The sequence below is a fragment of the Pogoniulus pusillus genome, chromosome 14 (genome assembly GCF_015220805.1).
Source record: "Pogoniulus pusillus isolate bPogPus1 chromosome 14, bPogPus1.pri, whole genome shotgun sequence".
NCBI lineage: Eukaryota > Metazoa > Chordata > Aves > Piciformes > Lybiidae > Pogoniulus > Pogoniulus pusillus.
This window is the reverse complement of record NC_087277.1, coordinates 19,848,671-19,862,620: the sequence shown is the minus strand read 5'-3', so window position 1 is coordinate 19,862,620 and position 13,950 is coordinate 19,848,671. Positions and strand designations below refer to the sequence as shown.

Genomic DNA, 13,950 nt, shown 5'->3' with positions numbered 1-13,950 from the left:
CTTGGAAGAGGAGACCAACCCCACCTCCAACCTCCTTTCAGGCAGTTGTAGAGAGCCAGAAGATCTCCTCTCAGCCTCCTTTTCTCCACGCTGAACAACCCCAGATCTCTCAGCTGCTCCTCACCAAATCTGTTCTCCAGACCCGTCCCCAGCTTCGTTTCTCTTCTCTGGATCTGCTCCAGCCCCTGAATGTCATTGGAGTGAGGAACCCAAAACTGAATCCAGGATTCAAGGTGTGGCCTCACCAGTGTCCCCAGTAGAGGAGGACAATTGCTTCTCTGCTCCTGCTGGCCACACTGTTTCTGATCCAAGCCAGGATGCTGGTGGCCTTGGCCACCTGGGTATGCACTGCTTCATCTTCATCTGCTGTTGGCTAAGCCCTCCAGGTCCTTTTCCACTGGGCAGTTTCCAGCCACTCTGCCCCCAGCGTGGAGCCCTCATGGGATTGCTGTGACCCAAGTGCAGGACCCAGCACTTGGCCTTGTTGAACTTCATCCCACTGGCCTTGGCCCAACGATCCAGCCTGGCCAGATCCCTCTGTGGAACCTTCCATCCTCCAGCAGCTCAACACTCCCATGCAGCCTGGTGTCATCTCCAGACTTAGTGAGGGTGCCTTGATGCCCTCATCCAAATCACTGATGAAGATATTAAAGAGGACTGGTCCCAGTGCTGAGCTCTGGGATTGCCACTGCTCACTTTTTCTTCACGTGGTGGTTTCCTATCAAAAACTGCCCTGGAGTCCCTCAAAATCACCCTGCAAATCTCCGAGGATGGTCAGTGCTGGGTGATGGTGACCAGGAGCTTCAATGCTTGGTGGCCACAGCTTGTTAGCAACCAGGCTAATGAGGGTTAAGGCTCATGCTGCACTAATGAAGCAAAGCAAAACCAAGAGCTCATGGAGAGCATGGCCACCCACTGCTGTCACTGCTCCCTTCCCGGGGAGGATTGGAATTTATGATGCTTGGGGAGTGATTAATTTTCAAGTCAGGATCAATGTGGTCCCTGGAGAGGTAGCTCTGAGCCCTGGTAGGTTCAACACCAGCCAAGACACCTCGATGATGGGTCCTGGGGAGGGGGTTTATCCATTTTACCCAACCTCCCTGTGAAGATGGGCAGGTTGCAGTGGTGGGGACATGGCTGGGTTGTCCTGAAAGCCCAGCAAGGACATGTCCTGAGAGTGTCTTGGCTGGAAGGGTGGCACAGGGCAGCATTTCTGGAGGGCACCATAAACAGTTCCTGGAAAAGCCCTCTTGGCACAGCTCTTGGTCTCCTGCCACGGAAGCAGGTGCCAGGCTAACGTCACCCCCCAGCCACCCCGGCTCACCTTTCTGCCTGGCATCAGGGTGGCTGTCCCCTGCCCTCCTCCTCTTCTCCTCTTCCTCCTCCTCTTCCTCTTCTTCGTTCTCCTCCTCCTTCTTCTCTTCCTTCTCCTTTTCCTCATTGTTGCCCGTAGCTGCTGCCACCATGGTCACCAAGCTCTTCATGACCTTTCCCCTTCCCCAAACCACTTCAAATCCTTCTCCATCCACCAACATGAGGATTGGTGCTGTGGATGCTGGTGGAGCATCACCAACATGGTAGTACCAGCATGGGACATGGTTTAATGACCATGGTGGTGTTGGGCTGACAGATGGAACAAATGATTTGAGAGGCCTTTTCCAACCAAAACAATTCTATGATTCTCAGGTCCACACCACCCTCTCCGTGAGGTGATGTCCCCTGTGAGGGCTTTCCCAAACCAATAGTGCCCCAGACTGGGTGTGATGTTGGTCTGTGGTCATCATCAACCAAGTGGGCAAACTGGGCAGCCCCAGGGAGCCATCCCTGCTGGAAGGGTTAAAGGGAGAGAGAAGCTGCCCTCTCTAAAAGCAAAAGGTGACGCCACCCCTCTGCCATCCCGTGGCCACCAGCGTGGTTATGTCACTCGACCTGCTGTGAGTAAACTTAGATGGTGGGTTCAGCGTGGTGGGGAGGGCTGGGGACATGCCATGGGGTGGGGGGGGGCCCAGCCACCCTGCTAAAAATACCCAAGCTGGGGGTGTCACAGGCCAGCAACGGCCCCGTTGGAGCCTGGCCCGTTCCTAATCCCTTGGTGGCTCCTGGCCCACGGTGGGTGGTGGCAGCTGCTGATGGGGGCCGGGAGCCGCCCAGGTTTCTGTGTTCCTCCATGGCATGTGGTGCCCCCACTTCCCACCACTGCACTGGGACACCCATGCTGCATTTGGGATCCTGCAGTTCAACACATTGAGGGGCAGAACACCCCCATCAAATGGGAGTTTCGTCGAGGTCTCCTGTTTGTTCCACTCCCTCAAGTTGGCGTGGGGATCATCCCATTATCTTCTGCTGTTTGGAGTCTCCAAGATGGGATGTCTGTGTCCTAGGTTATCCAGTATGGGATAACTTCCAGCATCACCAGGGTTCCCGGGCTTTGCCTGCATCCATGACCCCCACTAAGGGGGACAGCACACCCCCATCGGCCCCACCTCAAGACCTCCAAAGCCTCCAGAGGTAAGATTCCAGTAAAATCAGTTATACTGGGGGTTAACTACTGGGAAAACACTGGGATAAGGGGGTTTATCCCCCCAAAACCATTTTTTTCACATTAATTTGGCCCAATTTGAACATCACCCTCCCCCAGCATCCCAGCTCACTTTTCTGTCTGTCATCAGGGTAGGGTGGCTGTTCCCTGCCCTCCTCCTCATCTCCTCTTCCTTCTCCTCCTTGATGCCCATAGCTGGGCCTGCCATGGATACCAACCTCCCAACAACTTTTCTCCTTCCTGAAGTCGTTTCAGATCCTTCTCCATCCATCAACACCTGGATTGATGCTGTGGGTGCTGGTGGAGCATCACCAAGATGATACTACCATTGTGGTGCATGTGACACTTTGGGACATGGTTTAATGGCCATGGTGGTAGTAGGTTGATAGTTGGACTGGATGATCTTAGAGGGCTTTTCCAAGCAAAGGGGATACCACCTAGCACCCGTGGAGGGCAGTGTCTCCCACCCAAGTCCACGAGTAGGGATAGCCATCAGCTGGACAAGGGGGCCATCACCTCCCACATCCCTTGGAACAGCTTGTGGGGTGCAGTGGGATTGGATGCAGCCAGACTGGGATGTGGTGGGACCAAGGTCCATCCTGTGGGCTGCTGAGGATGTTCCTGGGCTCCAAGGGCGGGTGAGTATTGGTGGTTTCTGTGGAATGAAGCCCATCATCCCTTGTGGTTAGATGGGACAACTCAATGGTGACTGCCCTGTGCCTCAGTTTCCCTCAAACACCTTGATGTGGGGAGCAACTGCACCCACAACTGGAACCAGGCTGCCATTGTGCCCCATCCTTGACCTCAGTGCATGTCCCCATCCTAACCCTGAGCCTCCAGTGCTGTCTCTGACTCCCCAGCATTGACCTTGACCCCAGAAGGTGGCAGGACTTGGAGCCAGGGCCTCATCCTTGTGGTGGGCTGAGCACCTCATGGTCACCTCAGCCAGCAATGTCTTTTCCATGTGTTCCATGATGCTCCTCATTCTCAAGCTGGTGATGTTCCTCACTGCGTGCCAGGCACAAGTTGCCACCTCCTGCAGCATCAAAGCAGAGGCAGTGGTGAAACTGGTCCCAGTGTGGCTGCCCCTGGAGCTAATATAATCAATATACATTTGAAAATCATACCAATCAATACATGGATCTCCACAAGTGTTCCCTTCATGGGGGAGGGCTCTGGGCAGCTCCCAGATGTTGGGCCTGGCGCCCATAGGGACACGGGAGGTTGTGGGCCCTCGGAGACTTGATTTGGGCCCAAGAATCCCTGTTTTGGGTCTTTCTCATTTCTTTGGGAGGAAAACATTTTTGGGGGATGTTTTTCTTCTCACTTTTATCTCTCTCTTGTCTGGGCCCAAGGTGGGTTGCTAGGAGCTGTGGTAGTGTCCCATGGGAATACCCAAGAGATACCCAAGGGATGCAAGTGGGATGCCCAGGGATGAAGGGGGTGTACAGGAGGGGATGCAACAGAAAGCGCTCAGGGGATGCCTCAGGGATGTTAGTGGGATGTAAAAGCAGGTGGATGTCCAGGGATATGCAGAGATTTGGAGGAGATGCCAGGGGAGATGCTGCAGAGGGTGCCCCAGGGGTTGTAGGTGACATGTGCAGGGGTGTCCACGGATGGAAAGGAGATGCTTGGGGATGCCCAGGGGACGCAGGAGGCGTGCCTAGGGATGCAGAGGAGGCAGGGGCGATGCCAGGGATGCGGAAGAGGATGCCAGGTGGGATGCCCAAGTCACGACTACCTCATCTCTTTCCTCCAGACCTACCACGGGCAGCACAGAGCCCTTCGGAGACTGACAGCCACCTCGGGGGCGTTACTATGGGGATATGCAAACATAACGGATTAGCAGAGCTCCGGTAGGCTGCGAAAGGATTGATCCCGCCTCGGGGGCCGGGTTCGAGGTGTTGGTGGGTGTGTATGTGTGTGTGGTGTCTTCTTTTTTGCCTCGTATATAAAGCAGCTGGTCCCATTCAGCTGTCCGGCGGCGGCGGCAGCGCCGAGCAAGGGGCAGGGTACGGGCAGGGGTCCGGACCCCGCCCCCGGGCACCGTGCCCGTGGGGAGGAGGAGTAAGAGGAAGAAGAAGAGGAGGGCAGAAGAAGGCTCCCAGCCGGGGGAGGTGGGGCCAGGGCAGGTGCCAGGGGAGGCAGGAAGGGGCGGGCAGGGCTTTGCCTGCTTCTCGCCATTGGGGAACCGACCGCAAGCAGCGGCGGAACCTGCCCCGGGATTTAGCTGAAGAGTCCGGGCTGGAGAAGGGAGCGGATCCCGCACCCACGGGGCTGCGCTTCCCAGAGCAAGCAAAGTGAAAGACGCCGGCTCGAAGCACACCGAGCCTGGCTGCAGTCCTCAGCGAAGTCTCGGAGCCGGCAAAGCCCTGTCGGAGGGTCCCGGAACTGGGGGGAACCCCGCAGCAGAGACCCATCGGAGGGTCCCAGAGCCGACGAAGTCCCATCGGAGGGTCCGGGAGCTCTGTTAAACTCCGCAGCGGAGTCCCCGAGCCGGTAAAGCCCTGTCGGAGGCTCCTGGAGCCGGAGTGAATCCCACAGCAAAGCTCCATTGGAAAGTCCCACGTGAACCCCTCAGAACAGCCCCATCGGAAGCTCCCGGAGCCCGGCTTATCCCCGCAGCAGAGAGTTCCAGCCCCGTCGGAGGGTCTCAGAAAGCGGCCAAGCGCCGCGGCAGAGTCCTGAAACCCGGCTCAACCCCGCAGCAAAGCCCACTCTAAGGGTCCCGACAACAGAGCCCCGTCGGGGGGTCCCGGCGCCGTGCGGAACCTCGCAGAAAAAGCTGTCGGAGTCTCCCGGAGCCCAGTGCAACCCCGCAGAAGAGTCCCGGAGCCGTCGAAGCCCCGTCGGAGGCTTCCGTAACCCTGCTGAACCCCACAGAAGAGGCCCGCCTAAGGGTCCCGGAGCCCGGTTGAAACGCACAGCAGAGCCCCGGAGCCGGCATCCCGGCATCGCGGCATCCCGCAACCCGTCTGTCCCTCGCAGAAAAACCTCATCGGAGGGTCCTGGAACCCAGTGCAACCTCCAGCAGAGTCCCGGTGCCGGCAAGGTCCCGCCAAAGGCTCCCGGAGCGGGACAGCAGGCGGGAGCCGAGCCCCGCCAGGGGCAGCCGGTCTCACCGATCCCCCGGAGACCCGCGTTGGGAAGAATCTCCGGGATCCCATTCGGGTGAACGGTGGTGGTGGTGCCTCCGGGGGCTCAAACTGCCCCCCGGTCCCCTCTCCATGGACTGAGATGGCCTCGGAGCTGGCCATGAGCGCGGAGCTGCCCACCAGCCCCCTCGCCATCGAGTACGTGAACGATTTCGACTTGATGAAGTTCGAAGTGAAGAAGGAACCGGCGGAGGCGGAGAGGCTGTGCCACCGTCTGCCCGCCGGGTCCCTCTCTTCCACCCCGCTCAGCACGCCCTGCTCCTCCGTGCCTTCCTCGCCCAGTTTCTGCGCTCCGAGTCCTGGTGGACAGCCAGCACCAGGTCCTCCAGCTACTACAGCTGCTTCCCTGGGCTCCAAACCTCAGCTGGAGGAGCTGTATTGGATGTCGGGTTACCAGCATCACCTGAATCCCGAAGCTCTCAACCTGACACCGGAGGATGCGGTGGAAGCGCTGATCGGAGCTCCACACCATCATCACCATCACCATCAAGGCTACGAGCCTTTCCGCCCTCAGCCTTTTGGAGGTGAGGAGCTTCCACCGGCAGCTCATCATCATCCCGGTCACCACCATCACCACCACCACCATCTGCGTTTGGAGGACCGCTTCTCCGATGACCAGCTGGTGAGTATGTCGGTACGGGAGCTCAACCGGCAGCTGCGGGGCTTCAGCAAGGAGGAGGTCATCCGCCTCAAGCAGAAGAGGAGGACCTTGAAGAACCGAGGCTACGCTCAGTCCTGCCGTTACAAGCGTGTCCAGCAGCGGCACATCCTGGAGAACGAGAAATGCCAACTCCAAAGCCAAGTGGAACAACTGAAGCAAGAGGTGACCCGCTTGGCCAAGGAAAGGGATCTGTACAAAGAAAAATACGAGAAGTTAGCCGGCCGGGGGGGCTTCCCAAGGGAGCCCTCCCCATCCACAGCCCCCAAACCCACCGCCGACTTCTTTATGTGAGCCACAAACCCACGGGTGGTGGTGGCGGTGGCGAGGGGTGACCCCTTTTTTGTCCTCATGTAGGGTGAGACCCCCCTCTGCTTGTATAAAGAATAATATTATTATTACTATTTCCCCCACCCCCTGAATTTTTGGGAGGGATATCCCGGGGTTGGGGAGGGGGGGTGTGTGGGGGGGTATCCTGGAGCCAACCTGCATGCGGGACGTGTATGGTGCGCTGCCCCCCTCCACTCCCCAATTTTGTCCACTTTCTTGGGAGCATCCAGGAGCTCTCCCAACTCCCCCCCCCCCCCCCCCCCCCCCTTATCCTGCCTGTTTTTATCCCTTTATTTTAATTTTTGGAGGGGGGTCTCTGAGCCGGGGCTGGAGGAGGGGGGGGGGGGGCGGGGGTCCCAGCAGTGCTGCACCCTACCCAGCCCCACCACATCCACCTAAAACCCTCCCCAAACCTACCCCGGCTGGCAAATCTGAGCCACATTTAACTTATTCACCCTTGTAAATATGTAGAAATTAGTTTAGTTTTTCTGCCTTCTTACCCCTTCTCTTCCCCCCCCCCCCCCCCCCTTTCTTTTTTTTCTCCTTTTGTCTTTTTTTTTTCTTTAAGCCTAAAATTTTGCTTGGTGGTTTATGATGAAAAAAAAAAAAAAAGAAAGAAAAAAAGACAAGAAAAAAAAAAAAGAAAAGAAAAAAACCACAAAAAATAACCAAAATCTTTAGAAAAATGGACAAAAAAAAAGTTATTAATTTAACACAAGTCTTAAAAACAAAAAAAAAAGTTTGTATGTAATAGCATGCAAATGATATCCAAGTTAATTTAATGATGTTGGGAAGAAGCTGAATGCACTATATACAGGAGTCAAAAATTGGGTTAAATCGTTGTTTTATAGAGATTTAAAGTTATCTATGCTCTTAAGAATAGTGGGGAGAGGGAGGGCGAAGGGAGGGAAGGGTGGGAAAACGATTTTAGGGCGACCTAAAAGCAAAGAGAAAAAAAAAGAAGAAAGGCAATAGAGTAAAATTTATGGACTGCAAAACCAAACCCCAAGAAACCAAACAAACAAAATAAGGGTTGGCTGCTATCTCACTATGCACCAGAGTTATTTATTAAACCCTCGGAGTATTTTAAAGCCTCGATGTTGGATGAAGGAAAAGGAGGAAAAGAAGAAATAGTAATTAATAATAATTAATAATAATAATGCACATTCTTTTCTTGAGTGACAATAATCATCATCATCATTAAAACAACAACCCAAAAAACCCAACAACAGCAAGAAGGAAGAAGGAAAAAGAAGACTTTTGCGCGCTGGGAAACGAATCCCGTGCCCCTAAAAAATGGGCTTGGGTTTTGGTTTGGTGTTTGGTTTTTGGGTTGGTTGTTTTGGGTTTTGTTTTATTTTTTTAAAGCAAGTTGCTTCTTTCATTTGTGAAACAAACAAGAGTTGAAAAGAAATTTTTTTTCTTTTTTTGGAGGGGTGGGGGTGGGAGGAAAACAGATGTAAAGGTTTTGGAGAGAGGGCGTTTTGGGAGCCTGGTGCATTTTAGGGAGCGAGGGTTACGAAGCGTTTTTAACGACCTGTTGTTTCGATTTGTGACAGTTTTAATGATGTTGCATCAAGATAAAATAAGAAAAAAAAAACCAAACCAACAAAAACTTATATTCGATTACAGCCTGGGTTGTTTTTTTTTTTTCCCCCCCCTCTCCACCTTCCAACAGCATCGTCACCTTTTCCTCTCAGGTTTTCTTCTTGCTTCGGGTCATTGGGGTGGGGAATAAATCCAGCGTTGACCATCACCTAGGAGCCACCAGCAGCTCTGAACTTTGGTTTTTCACTTTTCCTGCCTTTTTTTATTCTCCTTTTTTATTGCCTTTTTATCCTCTTCCCCCCCCTCCTCAACTGGAGGGTCTCAAGTCACCCTGGAAGACCTTCACCCACTGACAAATCACCTTCGCCTCAGTTTGGATCCAGTTTGATCCCAGTTTGCCACCATCCCGCTGAGCCTGATTTTCGATGGTAATAAATTCCTTTCGCTTTCCTCCTGGTTTACTTCTCCCTCTCAAGTTCTTAAGGGCAGGAGGGGGAAAAAAACCCCTCACCAACTATAGTAGCCATTTTTTTCCTAAAGGCAAACTATAGGATTGGAATTTGTACTGATCTTTTGGGGGGGCTTGGGGACTGCTTTACAGGGGTTTATGTCCCCGGCAGCTCTGAGCTGCGCTGCTGGGAAGCCCAAACACGGCTGCTCTGCTTGTGCTTTTTCTATCTGAACTGGGCTTGCTGGGGGGATTTACATCACAAGCCCTGCTCCCACAAATTCCAGAGCATTTTGCCTATGTTTTTAATATCTGCATTTATTTTTTTCTCCTGTACTTTAAATTTTAGGTTTTATTTCCCCCCCTTCCACCTCCCCCCCCCCCACCTCGGCTCAGCTGTGGCAGGTCTGCAGCCTGGCACATTGGCTGCAGTGTGTTTCCCTTCATAAATCACCTCCCAGCTGATGCAACCCCCTGGCACCAGTTGTCCCTGGAAATTTAGGGGGTATGTGACCCCAGGACCTTTTGTTCCTGTTTCCTCTGCTCCCCAAAAATCTCATCCTTCTCTTTTTTTCAGCCACTTTGGGCTTGCTGGTGGTTAATTTTGCAGCCAGAGTGTTTTTTGAGCAGCCAGAGCTCGGTTTGCTCTCAGGCTCGCTTTTGGGGGTGGGACTTGGGATGTGTGGTGGGACTTTTGCAGCAGGGTTGGGAAGAAATGGGGGGCTTGTGGTGGGGCTTCACTTCCTATTTCTGCTTTTACTTTGAGCTGGGGAAACTTTGCAAACCCAGCTGGAAAAAAAAAAGACCCCATTCTGCTGCCCAGGCAGAATCTTGCAGGGCATCGCCTCCTCTCCTTCGGTCTTTTGGAGGTGAAGGGCAGCTCCCTGGTGGGTAACCCCAGAGTTTGCTCCCAACATTCCCCCTTCCTTGGCAATTTTTGGGGAGTGCTTCCAGCCACCCACTCAATGACTAAATAAGGAGAGTCTGGGGAGGAGGAGAAGAGATAGAGGGATTTGGGGCCAGCACCTTCGCCAGAACTGTCCTGGAGACCTCGGACTCCTCCATTTATTTTCCTCACCCCTGCATCTTGCCACGTTTCGCTTTTCCCATGGACACATCCAGTGTGTCACCAGGAGCTGGAGGCCCATTTCCCAGTCACAATGGGACTCAGTGGAGGAGCAGAGCTGGATTTGGGGCTCTGCAGGGTTTGTGTTTGGGGGCTGGTTCTCGCCTTGGGGTCCAGCATAACGCTGGTGGGGAGGTTACGATTGTCTTTGGCTCCACACCACCTTTTCCCACGAGCTTTACCGAACCAAACCAGCATTATAGGGTTGACTTTCCCCTGTTTCTGCTTTTCCAGCCCCACTTGGCCCCTCTACCCCTCTCCTCTTTCATTTCTACTTATTTTTTGCGGGGATACATCAAGCTGGGGAAGACATAACCCAGATCTCACAGTGTGGTCACCCTCGGAGCAGAATATGTTGGTGTTTGTGATGTTACCGCTTTATTCCTGACCCTCCAGGAGCAGCATTGGGTAGGGGCACAGAGCTGTGACCCCTAACTCCTTGCCCATCTCGGTTTTTTGTTTCCCACTGATTTTTTTGTTTCCTTGCAGCATCTGCTGAAAATCTACCCCCAAGCAAGGCAGTTACTGGAGTGGGGCTGGGGGGTGGCCAGCCATGGGGGGATCCCATCACATTGCAGCTCCTTGCGGTGATTTTGGGGGCCACCAAAATGGCATTGAGGTGCAGTTAGAGAGCCCACAGTGATCCCCTTTTGCTGATTTGCTCCTAGGGGAGAGTTGTCCTGGATTTGTCCATGTTCCCATTGATAAATGAATAAACTGCAGTGGTTTGTGCCCAAATGGGGCTGCTTTTTTTTTTAATGCTTGTCTCCTTGCTAGGGCTGAGCCCCTCCTGCACCACAGGCTTGGGGAGGGTATCTGGGTGCTCCCCGTTTGGTTTTTCAATGCCTTTTTTGGGGGAGGGTGCTGCAATATATCGACCTTTGCTGCAGGACCATATTCATTGCAGGGTGGCACATCCATGATCCATGGTGGAATGTGTTTTGGGATGGGGTTGGGGAGGGGGGGAGGTTGCTGTGCACTGCTCCTGCCGCAGGGCTGCGGATGTTTGTGGCTGCCTGTCAGAGGAGGCTGTGTGGGTTTTGGGGTTGCTCTGATCTCTTTTTAAAGCTTTCCCTCCCTCATTTCTACCCATTTTTGAACTGGGCTGGAGCTCCTTTCCCCAAAACGGGTCTGGAACACCTGTACCCAAGAGGCTGCTGCTTTCTGGGGGTTGTAGGAGCTCAGAACATTTCACACTCCCTCCTGTGAGGTTCTGCAGCCCCCAAGTCCATCCCTGGTCATCTCCTGCACTGTGGTCCTACAGCTTTGGGCAGGTGAAAGAAGCCCTACAGTCCCACCCTAACCCCATAGGGTGTACTAAAGGGTGGTTGGCTCCTGGGGTGGGAGTCTGGGGACAAACTCTGAGGGTTGGCAGATGTTACCCCTTATCACCCTCCTGTAGAGCTTTTAAAACCCATTTTCAAGCTTTATTTGCATCTCGACATGGGCTTGGAGGCACCATGAATGACTGAAACTCCTCCAGATGTCCCCACTGATAGATTTCACATCCCTTTTCCACAGGGAAAAAAGCTGACTGGGGGGGATTCTCCATCTCAAACCCCGTAGAATCTTGCCCAAGCCCACATGGGTGCTGGGACCCAGTTAAAACCCATCTGCCAACTAGAGCAGTGTGCTCCGTGGCATTCCCAGATAGGGATTCACTGGATCCTTGTGGTTTCTGCAGAGGCAGAACACTGCAGTGGACTGATCACTGCGACATCACCCAAACCTCCCCCCCCTCCTCAAAGCCCTTTCTCCTCAATTATTGATGCTAAAATCCAGGGGGTTTTCCACAGAAGCACTGCAGCGTGCCCCAAAATCTTGGTAGCGGGACAATTCCAACCCTGGGATGTTAAATAGAGGCTAAGGAAGCAGGATGGGCTGCTGGAAGAGTTTTAATTGGGGGATATCCACTGAAAATAAAAAGGAATCCATCCAATTACCAGAAAAAAATACCTCCTCCAGTAAAACAAAGTCCTGGTGGTGGCTCCCAGAGGGATGAGGCTTCTCAAGGCTGATATTTTTTTGGCTAGAGTTGATTTGGCTCAGCTGAAGTTTGGCTTTTGCACATCCCCTCCTTCCCATGCCCTGGGTCTGGCTTCCTCCTGGATGCTCACAGCTAAATCCTGCCCTGTCACCATATCTATATAAACTCAGGTATCCATGCCAATCCTTGCACATTCATATATCTCCTTGGCAAAACAGAGCTGACTTGCCTCCACCAGCTCATGGAGCTTTCCATATGATCCCTACAGCTGGGATTTATTCCCAGTGAGTTCCCTCTGCCTTTTTCTCAGCCATCATATCCCTGTTGCAGCAACATCTCCTCTGATCTCAGCAGGGGCTGAGGTCCTTCCCGACAGCTGGATTGTGGGCAAGAAACCCACATACAGGAGGTGGACAGGAGTGCAGCTGGGTTTGGATTGCCAACTCTCTGCTTTCCGGTAGGTCTGAATTGTGGGATGCAGGAGGATGGATGCAAGATTCAAGGATACAGGACATAAGGTGTGGGATGCAGGATATGGGCTTCAAGGTTCAAGGATACAGGGCATTGGATGTGGCATGCAGGCTGTGGAAGACAGGTTACAGGAGGTGGAATGAAGGCATTAGGCTGTATGAAGACAGGACACTGAATGCGTGATGCAGTAGTGGGATGCAGGAGGTGAGGTATGGCACACAAGAGGTGGGATATAGGCTATGGGATGTAGGAAGAGGGTGCAGAATGCAAGGATAAAGGAAACTGGGTGTGGGACAAGGTTAGTGAGGTGTGGGGTAAGATGTGGAATGTTAGATGCAGGATGTAGGGTAAGAGATGTGACTGGGATATGGGAACTGGGATGCAGGATAGGGGCTACAGGAAATGAGATATGTCATGTGGGATGCTACCCTGCAGCAGGTTCCAGAGGCTGACAGTGATGTGGTGCAGTTTGGCTCTCAGTGCTGCTGTGCTGGGAAGAAGTGGGATGCAGTAGGTGGGATATGGGATGCAGGATGCATATCCATGTGTTGCATAGGGAAACTTGCTGCAGTGTCAATGCAATGACAACATCAGTCCTCAGATCTGGTGGTGATCAGGTCCCACCATTCACGACCCTTTGCTGTCCCAGCTGCCCAGCTGGGTGTCATCATCTTCAGTCATGGAATCATGGAACAGTTTGGATTGCAAGGGCCTTCTAAAGGTCATCTAGTCCAACCTCTGTGCAGTCAGCAGGGACATCTGCAACTAGAGCAGGTTGCTCAGAGCCCCAGATATCCTGACCTGGAACAGTTCCAGGGATAGGACACTTACCACCTGTCTGGGCAACCTCAGCCAGGGTCTCACCACACTCTCATGAAAAATCTCTTTCTTCTCTCCAGTCTAAATCTCCCTCTTAGTTTCAAACCATCACCCCTTGTCCGGTCACAATGAGCTCTGATAAAAAATCATTCTCCTGTTTTCTTCTAGCCCCTTTTAAGTACTGAGGGGACATGAGAAGGACCCCATAAGCCTTCCTTTCTCCAGACTGAATAACCCCAACTCTCTCAGTCTATTTTCACAGCAGAGAGCTTCCACTCCTATCCCTGACACTGACCCTGCAGCTCCTTACCCCTACCAAGCTGCCCAGTAAAAAACCATCATCTTAGCACCCAAACGACCCACCTACTAAACCCCAAAATCTCCTTGGGGTTTCATTTTCCCTTCTTCCTCCCTGTTCATGGATGAGCTGGATGGCAGGAAGGGGGACAGGTAGAACATCCTCTCCCGCTCACCAAGGCCAGTTTATTAATTGATGTAAGAGGCCAAGACTTGAGCGCAGCTCAGCACAGCACTGGCAGCTGTCTGCTCCCTGGGAGCTCGAGCTGTAATTTGCACAGGCAAAAATAAACTAATTGTTATTTTCAATTAACATGAAGGGGAGAGAAGAGGATGTGGGGGGAGGAGGTGGCTGGGAAGGTGAAGGAAAGCAGTTCTTCTCCTTGCTCCTGTGGGTCTCATCCTGACCGTCTGGGAGGTGATGCCGGTAGCTGGAGGAGCTGGCAGATATGGAGACGGAGGGGTTGGGCGATCATAGAATTGTTTTGGTTGGAAAAGACCTTCAAGATCATCCAGACCAACCAGTATCTGAGTCTACCAAGGGTGCTGCTAAACTGTGTCCTTCAGCACCA

General features: G+C 53.1%; 1 protein-coding gene across 1 annotated transcript; it reads left to right on the top strand.

Annotated features, from left to right (window-relative positions):
• The first annotated feature begins 4,738 nt into the window (after nt 1-4,738).
• MAFA (MAF bZIP transcription factor A) lies at nt 4,739-7,194 on the top strand. The gene has a single exon (XM_064153967.1). The coding sequence runs from the start codon at nt 5,777-5,779 to the stop codon at nt 6,644-6,646; it is 870 nt and encodes a 289-aa protein (XP_064010037.1). The 5' UTR covers nt 4,739-5,776; the 3' UTR covers nt 6,647-7,194.
• Nucleotides 7,195-13,950: the final 6,756 nt, after the last annotated feature.

Bases quoted from the DNA above. Each gene is read 5' to 3' on its own strand.
- MAFA (XM_064153967.1), top strand. From the start codon at position 5,777: ATGGCCTCGGAGCTGGCCATGAGCGCGGAGCTGCCCACCAGCCCCCTC.